Source organism: Magnolia sinica, chromosome 2 (genome assembly GCF_029962835.1).
Source record: "Magnolia sinica isolate HGM2019 chromosome 2, MsV1, whole genome shotgun sequence".
Lineage (NCBI taxonomy): Eukaryota > Viridiplantae > Streptophyta > Magnoliopsida > Magnoliales > Magnoliaceae > Magnolia > Magnolia sinica.
In genome coordinates, this window is record NC_080574.1 from 12,172,366 (window position 1) to 12,187,765 (window position 15,400).

Here is a 15,400-nt window from a genome sequence, read left to right on the forward strand (position 1 = left end):
GTCCTTCCTGTGCATCGTTTTCTCCCTTGTTACTATAGCTAAGTCCTTCCTTTCAGAATTGGTACATCTCCTGCTCTGTGCTAAAGAATTACATTGACACATTTTTGTTTTGTGTAAAATACAGCTTTCCTGATAGTCTAGGAGATGACCTAATTGTGGAAGTGCATGATTCTAAGGGGAAGTTTTATGGTCGTGTCCTTGCCCAGGTGGCAACTATTGCAGATGACCCGGTAAGCATTTTGGACCCAACTGATTGCTCTCAGGACAGTGGGCAGTACTTGTGTTGGCAATGTTACAACTGTACTCTATGCAGGGTGACAAACTTCGCTGGTGGTCCATTTATCGTGAGCCAGAGCATGAACTCGTGGGCCGACTACAGCTTTATATAAATTACACAACTAGTCCAGATGAAAATGGCTCTCTTAAGGTATAAGATCTACTCTATTCTGAAGTTATCACTGATGCCAAATTGTACTTGTTCTTTCAAGTGGTTTTCTGTGCTAAGGGTGGATGCTTGAAAGCGGAGTTGATTCTAGTTTTATAAAGAACTGACTGAAACAATATCCTTAGAAAATGCTACAGATGTTCTTGCATCTTGGTAATGAGAAAATGTCATTGAAGAGTCTGATACTGCTTAATTTTTTAAACTTGATAGTAATACTGCATTCATGAAAAAGTGAATGGGTGAGTGACCATTTTCCTACTTGCAATATTAGGAAGGCTTTTCATAACTTTTGTATTCAAAAATTTGTTCAATGCATAAATTTGGTTGATTTTCAGTGGGTATTTGGCTCTTCTTATTGGTAATACTTTCTTGTTTCTTTGGAGTGAATATCAACAAGGTTTCACACAGGTGCAACTTTTAGCATGCATTCAAGTCAGGCAAAAAACAAGTTGAACTTATTTTTTGAATTTCAATGCATGGGAAAAATCCTGTGCAGTAGAAACATGGTGGGGAACCAAAAACGTCAGTTGAAAAAGTGGCATTTGTCCTGTTTTTCAGGCACTATTTCTTGGTTCTGATAGCACTAACTTGTGTGTGTTGCACGTGTGCCAGGGTGGCACTTGTCGACAATCCAAATTGTTCAGCAAGTGGACTGAACTGTCCCAATATCCTTACCACATGATCTTCAGACTGCCAAAAACAATGCTTCAAATCCAGCTCATTATTCTCTTTTCTGGTGCAACAGTAACTAGACGAGTTCTGCCACCTGTCTTATAATGCATTAGAATATGCAAAATGAGTTGTGTCGTACTTTGGCTTTATTGACTTCTAAAATACCTAGTGAAGTAAATGTAAGAACCCCTTCTCTTTGATGCTTTGGGAAGCCACTAAAAGTCAAGGAGACTCTTTGCAGTGAAGTGCATGATTCCTTTAGAGATCTAAAGTACTCACTTTGCTATCGTATGTATCATTGTCATCAAGCACTTCATAGTTTTTACCACACTTATCATCACCTACTGTCATCATAGCCAAGCCTGCATCAGCCCGTAACGGACTGTTACAGTGCCTTTATGGGCCTTTTTTTTTTTTGAAATGGCCGCTACAGCGCCCACTGTTACATAATTACCGTTATGTAACGGCCGCTACGTAACCGTTTGTAAATACCTTGATCATAGCCTTGTCCTAACTATTTGGTATAGGTTTTATAAATCCTGCTAGGCAATCATCAAGATTTGAATCAGGAATTCGATTGATTTTCTTGGAAAAGGCTTGATGATCGGCTGCCCACCTGACACCAACTCTCCTTCACTCGTTCTTGGGACCAGCTGGCGTATTGCTGCCAGGTAGACATGCATATCCTATTCAGTAACATTATTGTTGCATGTTTTTGGATTGCTTTGTTTGCCTTCAGTCACTGGTCAATCGTCATTGTTGGGATTATACAATTTTAACCATTGAGCATTGCAATCCAAAAACCTATGAAAACCTGTGGAGCATTACTCTTTGTGGCAAAGATCATGAGAGATCCCTTTAGTGATCGAATTGACTCACTTTGCTCTATCTAATGTATCTGAGTCATAAGGCACTTTTTACACATTATCACCCTCATCATAGCCTTGTCCCCAGGGTGTCCCAAAACGGTTACGTATCGGCCGTAACGGCCAATACGTAACGGTAACGGTGGTACCCATTACACGATACGGGGCTGTATCGGCCGAGTCCCCTTTTTGTACACGTAACGGCTGTTACGGGCCCGTTACGGGCGTAACGGCCGTTACTGACCTGTAACGGCTGTTACGGGCCTTGGAAAAATAAAAAAAATAAAAAAAATAAAAAAACCTTAACCTTTTTCCTTTCTTTTCCTCTTCTTCTTCTCTTTCTTCTTCTTCTTCTTCTTCTTCTTCTTCCTCTTCTCGGCTTGCTACGGCCCTGCTGCGGCTGCGGCCTCCTCCTCCTCCTCCTCTCTCTCTCTCTCTCTCTCTCTCTCTCTCTGTTCTTTCCCTCTTTCCCTAATTTTTCTTCTCTTCTTTCCCTCTTTTTTCTTTTCGGTTCCCTCTTTCTCCTTTTTTTTTTTTTTTTGCAAGCGTAAGCTGCTGTAGGTACGTGTCACGTTGAGACGAGCGCTGACACTCCTCAAGCTCCGAGTTGTACGAACGGTTCAAAGGAGATCAAAGTTTTATGGGCTCCACAGTGATGTATTTATTATATCTACACTGTTCATCTATTTTTAAATATTATTTTAGAGCATTACCTAAAAAATGAATCGTATCCAAAGATCATCTGGACCACACCAAAAATAGCAGCGGAGATGATGATTTTCACCGTTAAACAATTCGTAGGCCCACTGTAACATTTATTTTCCATCCAATCTGTTCATAAGGTCAAAAAGGCTTGAATGAAGAGGAAAAACAAATTTCATATTGATCTAAATGTTCTGTGATCCCAAAAAAGTTTTCAATGGTAGACGTTCAATCCCCCATTGCTTTTTGCAGTGTGGTCCACTTGATAATTAGATCTGTATTATTTTTCGTGTCAAGCCTTAAGACGATCTCGTCAAATGAATGGACGATTTAGATATAACACATTCATCATGGGTGGGGCCCAAAAAACTTTGACATGTGTGCTACCCTTCACAATCCGAGTCCCGCCTAATTTGGGCCCTTAAAAAATTGTACGAAAGACATATATTAACTTAAAATTTACCAATTAAATTATAAACTGCAATTGCTAACTCACAATGCCAAAATCAAATTATTTGGATAGTTTTAATTGTTATTTTGTATACTCTTATTTTTTAAAATAGGGCCTTTTGATTTTTTTCATGATTCACTATCCAATAAATGTCCACTAATACATAAGTTGGATAATGACAATAAATTGCATGAATTTGAGGCTAATTTGGGGCATAGATTGGTCCTCCAAGTCAGCCCGAAATTGGCAACGCCATCTACCTGAATTTAATTTCATTTTTTTAAAGAACTACTGGGAGAAAGATATTAAATTGTTAAGTATATAAATTAGGTATTTAGAAAATTAAATATATACATTTTGTAGTCAAATTCAGGTTACTTGGTTCAAAAATTAATCAGATAGTCCGATACAGCTTCTCACCAAAGAGTGGACCGTTACACCACCATAAACATGTTCCAATTTATAAATGAATGCATATTTGGAATGCTTAGAATATTCCGGATTTAATACATATTTTTTTGGCAAAAAAATATTTTACGCCGTTATGGGCCGTTATGCCCCCGTATCGCCATTACGACTCCGTATCCATATCGGTTTTGGAGGTCACCGTTACGCCAACCGATATTGATACGGGACACCTTGCTTGTCCCCCAACTATTCGGGCTACGCTTTACAAATCCTGTCTTGCCAATCATCAAGATTAGAAACAGTTCTTCTCATGATTTGTTGGCAAGTGTTTGATGATTGACTGCTCGCTTGACACCAGTCCTCCTTTACCTGGGCTTGGGACTAGCCCGCGCATGGCTACCGGGCGGAGATATATACCCTATTCGGTAGCATTTATTGCTGGATGTTTCTCTATTTTCCGGATTACACCATTTGCCTTTACTATCTGGTCATCGTTGTGATTTATACCATTATATCTGTGGAGCAAGCTTTACAGTCCATGAAAACCCCTGGAGCATTAGTCCTTGTGGTTAAGTGCATGAGAGATCCCTTTAGAGATCCAATGGACTCACTTTGTTGCATCTTCTGTATCAGAGTCATAGCACCTTCTACCCCATTTATCACCACCACCACTACCACAATCTATTTGTTTTTTTTTTTTTTTTTTTTTTTTTGTAAAGTTATGATTTTATTCACAAGCCACTAAAAAAAAACAAGCCAAAAGCAAAAGGAGAAAATTACAAGCCCAAAAGGGCAAGCATCAAGCTCCTTTAACCCCGAAGCCTAATCAACCACCCAAGAGGCTATCTTGCGAATAACCAAATCAATAGGCTCAGATTTGTTTTCAAAACACTGTCTATCTCTCTCGGCCTAAATCGGCCATTGGGCTGCCATGGCCATGATATGCCACACCACCTTCCCATCTTTGCAACACCTCTTTCATCCCAAGCAGCAAGAAAATCTGGTAATTATCATGGTATCACCTAACACATGTTAAGCTTTAAGGTGAAGGAGTCCCAAATCTTCCTTGCAAAATGGCAATGAAGAAAGAGATGATTAACCACATCCCTCATCCACATGATACATATGTTTGGGAGCACCACACCATGCCTTTTCAAATAATCCACAGTTAGCACCCTGTTTCTCCCTGCCAACCAAAGAAAAGCGGCTACTTTAGGTGGGGCACCATAGTTCCAGAACCGAAAGTTGAAGTAAGGAGATGAGGGAGGCGAAGAGAGTAATCTGTAAAAAGATGGACAAAAAATCTTCTTGAGATGTTAAGGCCGCGGGAGTGGTTAGGTGGGTTTTGTCAATTATTTCTAAGTGGTCTTCTTTGTATTTTGTTTAGGTCTGCCTTTGTTTGGGTGGTTGAGGTGTTTGTTGGGGTCCTTTGCTCTCTTTTGAGTTTAGGTCTGGGTGGGTTGTATAGTTTTCTTTTTCTTTCGTTTGGGTTGGGCTGGGTGGTTTGTATAGCTCTTTTCTCTCTTTGTTCCTGTTTTGTTCCTTTTTTGGCTGGGTGGGCCTTAATAAAGTCTGTTTCATCTTTCAGAAAGAAATCTCCCCTAGATGTGACCCCGCCACACGGAGTCTTCCATATAGTTTTCTAGCTGGATGTGCTTAAGCCTGTTAAGAAGGCTTATGAACGCCAACACTTCTTCATCTGAAAGACCTCTACAACAATGGGGAGCCCAAACCACCTATTTGCCAGATCTAGAAAAGCAATGAGGAACAGAAACGTTCCTGTTAGGAGCTAGAAGAGCCAAGTGTGGGAAGGCCTCCTTAAGAATGCAGTCGCCCAACCAACAGTCCGCCAAAAAACAGATGTGGTTTCCATCCTCCACTGCAAAGGACTATGTTTCATGATTTGTTTTGCCAATCATTAAGATTTGAATTGGAATTCTCAGATTTGCTTGGAGGAGCTTTGACGTTAGTCATTTGGGCTTGGGACCATTTGCCACATCACTACTAGGCTAAGATATATAACCCAGTGCTTTTAGTAGCACTCGTAGTGTAGCTAAAACATTGCGTAGTGTACGCTACGTAGCGTAGCTCCTCGGTAGCCTAAGCCAGTCGCATATGCTACCTAAAATCTACTTTTTTTTTTTTTTCCTTTTTCTATGCTAGTTCAACACCTATTTTAAAATGGTGGCGACTCATTGCCATCACATGTGGCACTACATTAGATCAATCTAGACCATCCAAATTGTGGTCCATATCATGGATAAAGCACTTAGATCAATCCAAACCATCCAAATTGTGATCCATATTGTGAATTTGTAATGTTTCAATAAATAAAAAAGAGGTCACACTTACAGATGTCTGAAGGCAAAGAGACGGAGATTTTACATGGAACTATATGGTTGACGATCTAGATTCAACTCGTAGGAATTATACATTTTGTAAAATTTATCATAGTTTTCTATTATTTTAATTAAAAAATATTAGGTATCGTGTAGCTTACGCTATGTGCTATGCCATCTACCTGAATTTAATTTCATTTTTTTAAAGAACTACTGGGAGAAAGATATTAAATTGTTAAGTATATAAATTAGGTATTTAGAAAATTAAATATATACATTTTGTAGTCAAATTCAGGTTACTTGGTTCAAAAATTAATCAGATAGTCCGATACAGCTTCTCACCAAAGAGTGGACCGTTACACCACCATAAACATGTTCCAATTTATAAATGAATGCATATTTGGAATGCTTAGAATATTCCGGATTTAATACATATTTTTTTGGCAAAAAAATATTTTACGCCGTTATGGGCCGTTATGCCCCCGTATCGCCATTACGACTCCGTATCCATATCGGTTTTGGAGGTCACCGTTACGCCAACCGATATTGATACGGGACACCTTGCTTGTCCCCCAACTATTTGGGCTACACTTTACACATCCTGTCTTGTCAATCATCAAGATTAGAAACAGTTCTTCTCATGATTTGTTTGGCAAATGTTTGATGATTGACTGCCCGCTTGACACCAGTCCTCCTTTACTTGGGCTTGGGACTAGCCTGCGCATGGCTACCGGGCGGAGATATATACCCTGTTCAGTAACATTTATTGCTGGATGTTTCTCTATTTTCCGGATTACACCATTTGCCTTTACTATCTGGTCATCGTTGTGATTTATACCATTATATCTGTGGAGCAAGCATTACAGTCCATGAAAACCCCTGGAACATTAGTCCTTGTGGTTAAGTGCATGAGAGATCCCTTTAGAGATCCAATGGACTCACTTTGTTGCATCTTCTGTATCAGAGTCATAGCACCTTCTACCCCATTTATCACAACCACCACTACCACAATCTATTTGTTTTGTTTTGTTTTGTTTTTTTTTTTTTTTTTTGTATAGTTACGATTTTATTCACAAGCCACTACAAAACAAGACGGAAAAAAAAAAAGAAGCCAAAAGCAAAAGGAGAAAATTACAAGCCCAAAAGGGCAAGGAGAACACAAGCATCAAGCTCCTTTAACCCCGAAGCCTAATCAACCACCCAAGAGGCTATCTTGCGAATAACCAAATCAATAGGCTCAGATATGTTTTCAAAACACCGTCTATGTCTCTCGGCCCAAATTGGCCATTGGGCTGCCATGGCCATGATATGCCACACCACCTTCCCATCTTTGCAACACCTCTTTCATCCCAAGCAGCAAGAAAATCTGGTAATTATCATGGTATCGCCCAACACATGTTAAGCTTTAAGGTGAAGGAGTCCCAAATCTTCCTTGCAAAATGGCAATGAAGAAAGAGATGATTAACCACATCCCTCATCCACATGATACATATGTTTGGAAGCACCACACCATGCCTTTTCAAATAATCCACAGTTAGCACCCTGTTTCTCCCTGCCAACCAAAGCGGCTACTTTAGGGGGGCCACCATAGTTCCAGAACCGAAAGTTGAAGTAAGGAGATGAGGGAGGCGAAGAGAGTAATCTGTAAAAAGATGGACAAAAAATCTTCTTGAGATGTTAAGGCCGCGGGAGTGCTTAGGTGGGTTTTGTCAATTATTTCTAAGTGGTCTTCTTTGTATTTTGTTTAGGTCCGCCTTTGTTTGGGTGGTTGAGGTGTTAGTTGGGGTCCTTCGCTCTCTTTTGAGTTTAGGTCTGGGTGGGTTGGATAGTTTTCTTTTTCTTTCGTTTGGATTGGGCTGGGTGGTTTGTATAGCTCTTTTCTCTCTTTGTTCCTGTTTTGTTCCTTTTTTGGCTTGGTGGGCCTTAATAAAGTCTGTTTCATCTTTCAGAAAAAAATCTCCCCTAGATGTGACCCTCCACACCGAGTCTTCCATATAGTTTTCTAACTGGATGTGCTTAAGCCTGTTAAGAAGGCTTATGAACGCTAACACTTCATCCGAAAGACCTCTACAACAATGGGGAGCCCAAACCACCTCTTTGCCAGATCTAGAAAAGCAATGAGGAACAGAAACGTTCCTGTTAGGAGCTAGAAGAGCCAAGTTTGGGAAGGCCTCCTTAAGAATGCAGTCGCCCAACCAACAGTCCGCCAAAAAACAGATGTGGTTTCCATCCCCCACTGCAAAGGACTATGTTTCACGATTTGTTTTGCCAATACTTAAGATTTGAATTGGAATTCTCAGATTTGCTTGGAGGAGGTTCGACGTTAGTCATTTGGGCTTGGGACCATTTGCCACATCACTACTAGGCTAAGATATATAACCCAGTGTTTTCAGTAGCACTCGTAGTGTAGCTAAAACATTGCGTAGTGTACACTACGTAGCGGAGCTCCTAGGTAGCTAAGCTACATGGTAGTAGCATATGCTACCTAAAATCTACTTTTTTTTTTCTTCTTCTATGCTAGTTCAACACCTATTTTAAAATGGTGGCGACTCATTGCCATCACATGTGGCACTACATTAGATCAATCCAGACCATCCAAATTGTGGTCCATATCATGGATAAAGCACTTAAATCAATCCAAACCATCCAAATTGTGGTCCATATTGTGAATTTGTAATGTTTCAATAAATAAAAAAGAGGTCACACTTAGAGATGTTTGAAGGCAAAGAGACGGAGATTTTGCATGGAAATATGTGGTTGATGATCTAGATTCGCAGTCAATAACTCGTAGGAATTATGCATTTTGTAAAATTTATTGTAGTTTTCTATTATTTTAATTAAAAAATATTAAGTATCGTGTAGCTTACGCTATGCGCTATGTAGCTTACGCTACATGTCATAAAGGGCCAAACGCTACGCTATACACCACATGCTATTTAAAACATTTTGGATGTTTTTTTTTTTTTTTTTGGGTTACTCTATTTGCCTCCACTATGTGGTGTTATCATTGGGATTCATCCCATATTACCTATGGAGCATTATGAAATCCATGAAACCTATGGAGCATTACTCTTTGTGGTGAGGTGCATGAAAGATGAGCCTGTTTGGAATGTGGGATTAGGTAGTATGGAATTGCATTTGGTTGCATATGCAAATTTCATCCGGCGTTTGGAAACGACGGAAGGATTGGATTAATCCAGGTATCATATCATCAAGTGCCAACAGTAGATACTACACGATTTCTAGTGGTTTTCGAAATCCACTACATTTGTGGGCCCCACGTTGATGCATGCCGTTCATCCATATGTGCCCTTTACACGTGATATTTGAGTTGCACATGCATATATGATGGGGACATCACGCGCACTCACGCCGCCCCCCCTACGCACGTAGGTACGTAAAAGGAGGACCGTACCATCGATCTGGCTTGATGACGACGTCCAGGGAGGGCCTCCTAGCTAGAAGTCAAGTTTTGGTTTAGAAAAAGTGGCCCGATAGTCGAGAAAAGCCCACCATGGGATCTCATGATCGTGGCCCACTCGTCGGATTAGTTTTATATTTTAGGTTTTGCTTATTGTTATTATTTAGAATATCGTGAACGCTTTAGATTTTCTTGTTTGATTTTTATTTTAGTTTACTTCATCGCCAAGTAATAGGTGTCGCACATGGTGCGAGTTTTTGGGTATAGGGTTCTCCCTATAAATAGGCACCCCTTGTAGTTCTTTTCATTCATTGAAGTTAATAAAAAAATTCCTGCTTTATTTTTCTTCTCTCTTCGTGAGTTGTGGAAGAATTCAAAAGTGGGTGCGAAGCCCTCCCTTTTCGAAGGGCTAACTACCGTGGTGCGTATTCACATCGATCCCAATTTATCCCCATCTTCCATCATTTTTTTTTTCATCTTCCCCCACTATCCGTACTTCGAATTTGTTCTTTTGTTGCATCAGATTTCTTTATTACAGCAGGTTTCCAGATTTTGGCCTGTAGGCGAGTTGAAACTTCGGCAGAGCACCACGCACAAACCGTACATCGGATCGAGCTAAGATTTGGGGGTTTTGGAGTCCATCCCTGGCCGACCAGGGCCAAGGTGGCCTTTTTCTGAATAGTGGGCCCCACACACGTGCGGCCGGGATCACACGCACGTCCATCTGGGCCATTGTTGCTGTCTACACGGGGGATCATCTTTGGGCTCAGGTTTTTATTCTCTTTTATCCTCTCATAGCCATTTTTCATGAATCCTAATCCTAGATTACATGATCCCTAATTGATTTACCCCTTTTTATCACCTTAGGGTTCCTTGAATTGAAATTAGAAAATCCCTTAGACTAGGGACTGATTTTTATGCGGTGTGGCCCACGGAGGAGGTCTCGTGTTCGAGACTCCTCACCAGGGGTGATTAATGTGCATTTCACACCAGGCTCGAGTGGGGTAGCCTGTGGGATGCGGGGACACACTCGGGGTGGGCTGCCCATATGATTTGGGGCCCACGAAGGGGCTTTGGCCGAGGTCCTAAAACTCATGAGATGTGGGGCCTGGGCTATGAGATAAAGAGATTAATTCGCCATACTTTAATAGTTCGAGCTTTTAGAGTAAGTGGTTAATTGTCATGCATCAAATTGGTATCAGAGCGGGAGGTCTCGGGTTCGAGACTCCTCACCGGGGGTGATTAATGTAGGGGCATTTTCACACTGGGCTCGAGTGGGGTCGCTTGTGGGATGCAAGGGCACACTCGGGGTGGGTGCGGCCCACGGAGGAGGTCTCGTGTTCGAGACTCCTCACCAGGGGTGATTAATGTGCATTTCACACCGGGCTCGAGTGGGGTAGCTCGTGGGATGCGGGGACACACTCGGGGTGGGTTGCCCATATGATTTGGGGCCACGAAGGGGGTTTGGCCGAGGTCCTAAAACGTATGGGATGTGGGGCCTGGGCTATGAGATAAAGGGATTAATTCGCCATACTCTAATAGTTCGAGCTTTTAGAGTAAGTGGTTAATTGTCCTGCATCAATATAGGTGACCGGCATCAGTTGTAAAATCTGGTTCACTGATTACAATTCGATGGTCCACCAAATGCAGGTTTCACTTAATATAGTGTTTTTTTCCAAATGAAGAGTTTGATACCAAATGTAGGATTGGACCGTCAAAATACCATGGTATTTCCAGACATGCAATCATTGTGCAATAATAGTATTAATTTCCATCTAATGCAATTCCATACCATTTAAATCAACACCATTGTTGCACAATGATTGCATGTCTAGAAATACTATGGTATTTTGACCGTCCAATCCCACGTTTGGGATCGAATTCTTTTGTTGGGAAAACCATTGTATTAAGTGAAACCTGCGTTTGGTGGACCATGGAATTGTAATCAATTGACCATATTCACAACTGATGTCGGTCATCTATATGCATGTGCAACTTGAATATCGTGTAAAGGGCACATAGGATGGATGGCGTGGATAAAACACATGCATCAATGTGGGGCCCATAGATGTAGTGTATTTCATAATCCACTAGAAATCCCGCGGTCTCTACTGTTGGGACTGGGTGATATGATACCTGGATTAATCCAATCCTTCCCATTGTTTCCAAACACCAGATGGAATTTTCATGGGACCAAATGCCATTCCATACCACCTAATCCCATGTTCCAAACATGCCCTAAGAGATCTAATGGAATTTGGTCGATCTTATGTATCTTATTTATCAAGCACATTTTACCCCATTCATCATCACTATCTCCACCATCATAGCCTTGTCCTAACTATTTCGGCAAGTTTTATGTATCCTGCTTCTCCCATAATCAAGAATTCTTATAATTTGCTTGGAAAAGGTATGATGATCTGCTGCTCACTTGACACAACCCCTTCTGTACTCCAGCTTGGGACAGCTGGCTTGTCAATACCCGGCAAAGATAAATACCCCAGTCAGTAACACTTATTGCTGGTTTTTAAATTTTCTGGTTACTCTGTTTGCCTTCATTTTCTGGTCGTGTTTGGGATTTCTATCATTTTAGCTGTGGAGCATTACGGTCCATGGAAACCCATCAACTTTACAGTTATAAAATTTTAGTAGTTTTCTACCGTACCACTCTCTTTTAGGGTCTTGCTGTCTAGCGTTTGAACTTTGTAGTTCCATTGCAGACTGTTTCATTGTCTTTAATATGGCATATACGTCCTTTGTTCTAGTGTGGTTCTGTTGCAGAAACTGTGGCTTATGACTTGGTTTTGGAAGTTGCGATGAAAGTTCTGCATTTTCAGCAAAGGAATTTGTTGTTGCATGGACCATGGAAGTGGTTACTAACAGAGTTCGCATCCTACTATGGGGTTTCAGATGCATACACAAAACTAAGGTATTAGAGCATGTTTATTAGACTTTGCTTCGCTCTGCTATACTTTCTCAAGAAAAGCTTGGCCAATATCATTGCTTATCTACATGTGGTGTTCCTTTGAATGATCTTCTAATTTTTATGATTGATGATGGTCTTAATTTACAATGTTGGACAGATATCTTTCTTATGTTATGGATGTTGCAACCCCCACGGCAGACTGTCTCATGTTAGTGCATGAATTGCTATCACCTGTAATACTGAAGAGAAGCAGTAAGAGCACTTTGAGTCATCAAGAGGTACATGAATTTCCATTAAACATGTTTTGCTAGTAGCTTCTTTTTTTGTACTATAGCTAGGTTGGTTTCAAAAGAAGGATGTTGTTGGATGTTAAATTTTTATGCTTCTCTTTTTGGTCCATTCATCGCCCAATGGCTTTTGTTCAATGTGGTCTGTGCCTTGTGATCTCTGCATGGTGAGTCAATGATGGATCAAATACAGAATGAAACTTTATTTTTGTTGCTTGTTTCTCTTAGATTTTATGACTGAGAGGGCATTATGCTTTCTCTGGCATTTCTTTGAGTCAGTTCTTAGTGTCTTTTTTGAACTGTGTAACTCTTCTAAAATACTATGAATAATTGATGGTTGATGGACCAGAACCGCATCTTAGGAGATATTGAGGAGCAAATTGAGCAGATTCTTGCACTTCTCTTTGAGAACTGTAAGTCACTGGACGAGTCATCACCTTCTGGAGTGATGGATGTTTTCAGGCCAGCCACTGGAACTCCTGCTCCTGCTTTGGTACCTGCTGTAAAGCTATACACTCTTCTTCACGATATACTATCTCCAGAGGCACAGTTGAAACTCTGCAGTTATTTCCAGGTTTAAAAACTGACATTTGCCTCAATGATGCTTTCTTCAATTTTATTTAATACGGATCTGCTTCCACTTGTATTTTCTGAAATACTGTTCTGTCTAGGCTGCTGCAAAAAAGCGATCAAGACGGCATCTGGCGGAGACTGATGAGTTTGTTGCCAGCAATTGTGAGGGCACAGTGACTGATGTTGTGACTCTTACTACTGCTTACCAGAAGATGAGAGCACTTTGCCTGAATATCAGAAATGAAGTTTACACAGACATTGAGATCCACAATCAACATGTTCTACCCAGGTAGGCTCCATTGTTTTGGCTGTTTATCATGTTAAGATTCTGCAGTGGTACAATGTAAAAGATCTGGTGATAGTTGATTTGGTTTCTTTGTTCTGGAACCCTAGCATGTGCTAAAATATCACCATCTTGGGTGCCATGTCTGTGTTTTAAATTAGTCAGTTGGACATATAGGATGTATTTGTTTCCTGTCCTGTAAAGTTAAAACACTGGTACTGTGCTGGAAAATCTTCATTCATCTCTTAGCATCCTCAGCCCTCATTTAGTACTAAATAGCATAGTGGTAGGCAACCATGGGACTTTAGTCGCTGTTTCCTATCTGAAACTCTCAGTTTGTTTACCATTTCCTGAACCTTTATGATATGAACTGTAAATCTGTGTTTCTTTGGATACAAGCATTTGTATTTGTGTGAATATGGAAATGTATTTCTATTGTCATTGCTATATTTGAATCAGTGAAGGTGCCAAATTTGAAGTTTGAAACCATTTTTGTACCTCGGATTGTGTGCGTCTAATTTGAATTTTGAAAGAACTTTTGTACTTTCGCAGTGTGCTTTTTAAATTTATAACTTGGTATGATTCATCTTCTGTTTCCTATGTAGCCGTTTTTGTTATATATTTCTTGCGATTTTTTTTACTGTGTTCTTGAGGTTTGCTAGAATGCATCCCGATGTATTGCAATAAGACAGATAGGAACTCTAGCCGTTGAATTTGGGCCCTTTTCAACTACCCAAACCATTTACATGATAGGATTCTCCTTGGATGGAACTGCCTGAAAAAACTCTCAGATTGATCTTCTTTTTTTTTTGAAAGGTAACAGTATCAGGGATTGAACCCTGGATCACACACACACACACACACACACACACACACTACATTATCTCTGCCAGCTCTAACGAGCGGGACACAGTCTCAAATTGATCTTTCAATCATTTGATTATACAAAGGTTATGGCGATCGTTCATATTCAAAGCAAGGTATTCCATATCGGTAACAATGGCCATAACGGTCACCACTGTTACCAATACGGGTATCGGTCATAACGGCCAATACAAGGGTGTAATGATTGTTACTACCCCCACAACGGTTGAAAAAAAAATTTGCACGAAAAATTCTGAAAAAATATCTAGAAAATCTAGAATAATGTAAATATTCAAAATATGTATGTGTGTGTGTGTGTGTGTGTGTGTGTGTGTGTGTGTGTGTGTGTGTTTGTTTTGAACACGTTTATGGTAGCGTAACGGTCTACTCTTTAGTGAGTATTGTATTGGGTTGTCTAGTGAATTTATGAACAATAACATAGTTATGTGTTTCTAATGTTTACACATCACAATTAATCATTAGAATTAGAAATCAGAAAAATATGCATATATACCTCTTTTTTCGATTTTTGAAAAAAAAAAGACCATTGGAGCTTTTATTTGCTTAAATCGCTTCAACGTACCACTTTAATCCTTATAGCACGAGTGGTCAAAATTTGTTGGAGAATGATATAGGAAAGTTTTTGGATTAAGAAAAGTGAAAAAATGAGAGAAAAATGGATTTACATAGAAAAAAGAATTGGCCCCCGTTTATTTTTTTTACCGTTACAGGGGGTAACGGTTGTTATGCCTCATAATGGCCGATACGGTCCAAAAAAACCAACTGTCCTGTTTCACCCCCACATCGCGTAACGGTTACGGCCATTACCTATACACATAGGCCTTTATGGCCGTATTGTAATAGATACGGAACACCTTGATTCAAAGCAAAAGAGCCAAATTATCAAAGGTTGAGGGCTTTTATCAGTTGTTTGTTCACCATGCAAAATGAGAATCATCATATGGTTTGGATCATTGGAAGATGATTCAGATTCAAAGGCTATGGTCTCGACATATCCTATTGCAATACGATGCATTCTAGCAAGCCTCCATGTTCCTTGAATTTCTTTTCAATAAAAGACTTGGATGAGTTGAGATGAAAGATTTGCTTATGCAATTAATTTTCTTCTAGTAGAATCAGAGTTGAGTTGCATTAAGGAAAAA

The 15,400-nt window shown here is 40.1% G+C and overlaps 1 protein-coding gene across 1 annotated transcript in view; it reads left to right on the plus strand.

The window, feature by feature from the left end:
- LOC131235065 (uncharacterized) overlaps nucleotides 1–15,400 on the plus strand; it is a 34,514-nt gene that overhangs the window by 11,903 nt on the left and 7,211 nt on the right. Inside the window, exons 11-16 of the mRNA XM_058232172.1 lie at nucleotides 125–230; nucleotides 314–427; nucleotides 12,070–12,233; nucleotides 12,388–12,508; nucleotides 12,867–13,091; nucleotides 13,189–13,379. Of these exons, the coding sequence (XP_058088155.1) occupies nucleotides 125–230; nucleotides 314–427; nucleotides 12,070–12,233; nucleotides 12,388–12,508; nucleotides 12,867–13,091; nucleotides 13,189–13,379 (921 nt within the window). The remainder of the gene's footprint in view (nucleotides 1–124; nucleotides 231–313; nucleotides 428–12,069; nucleotides 12,234–12,387; nucleotides 12,509–12,866; nucleotides 13,092–13,188; nucleotides 13,380–15,400) is intronic.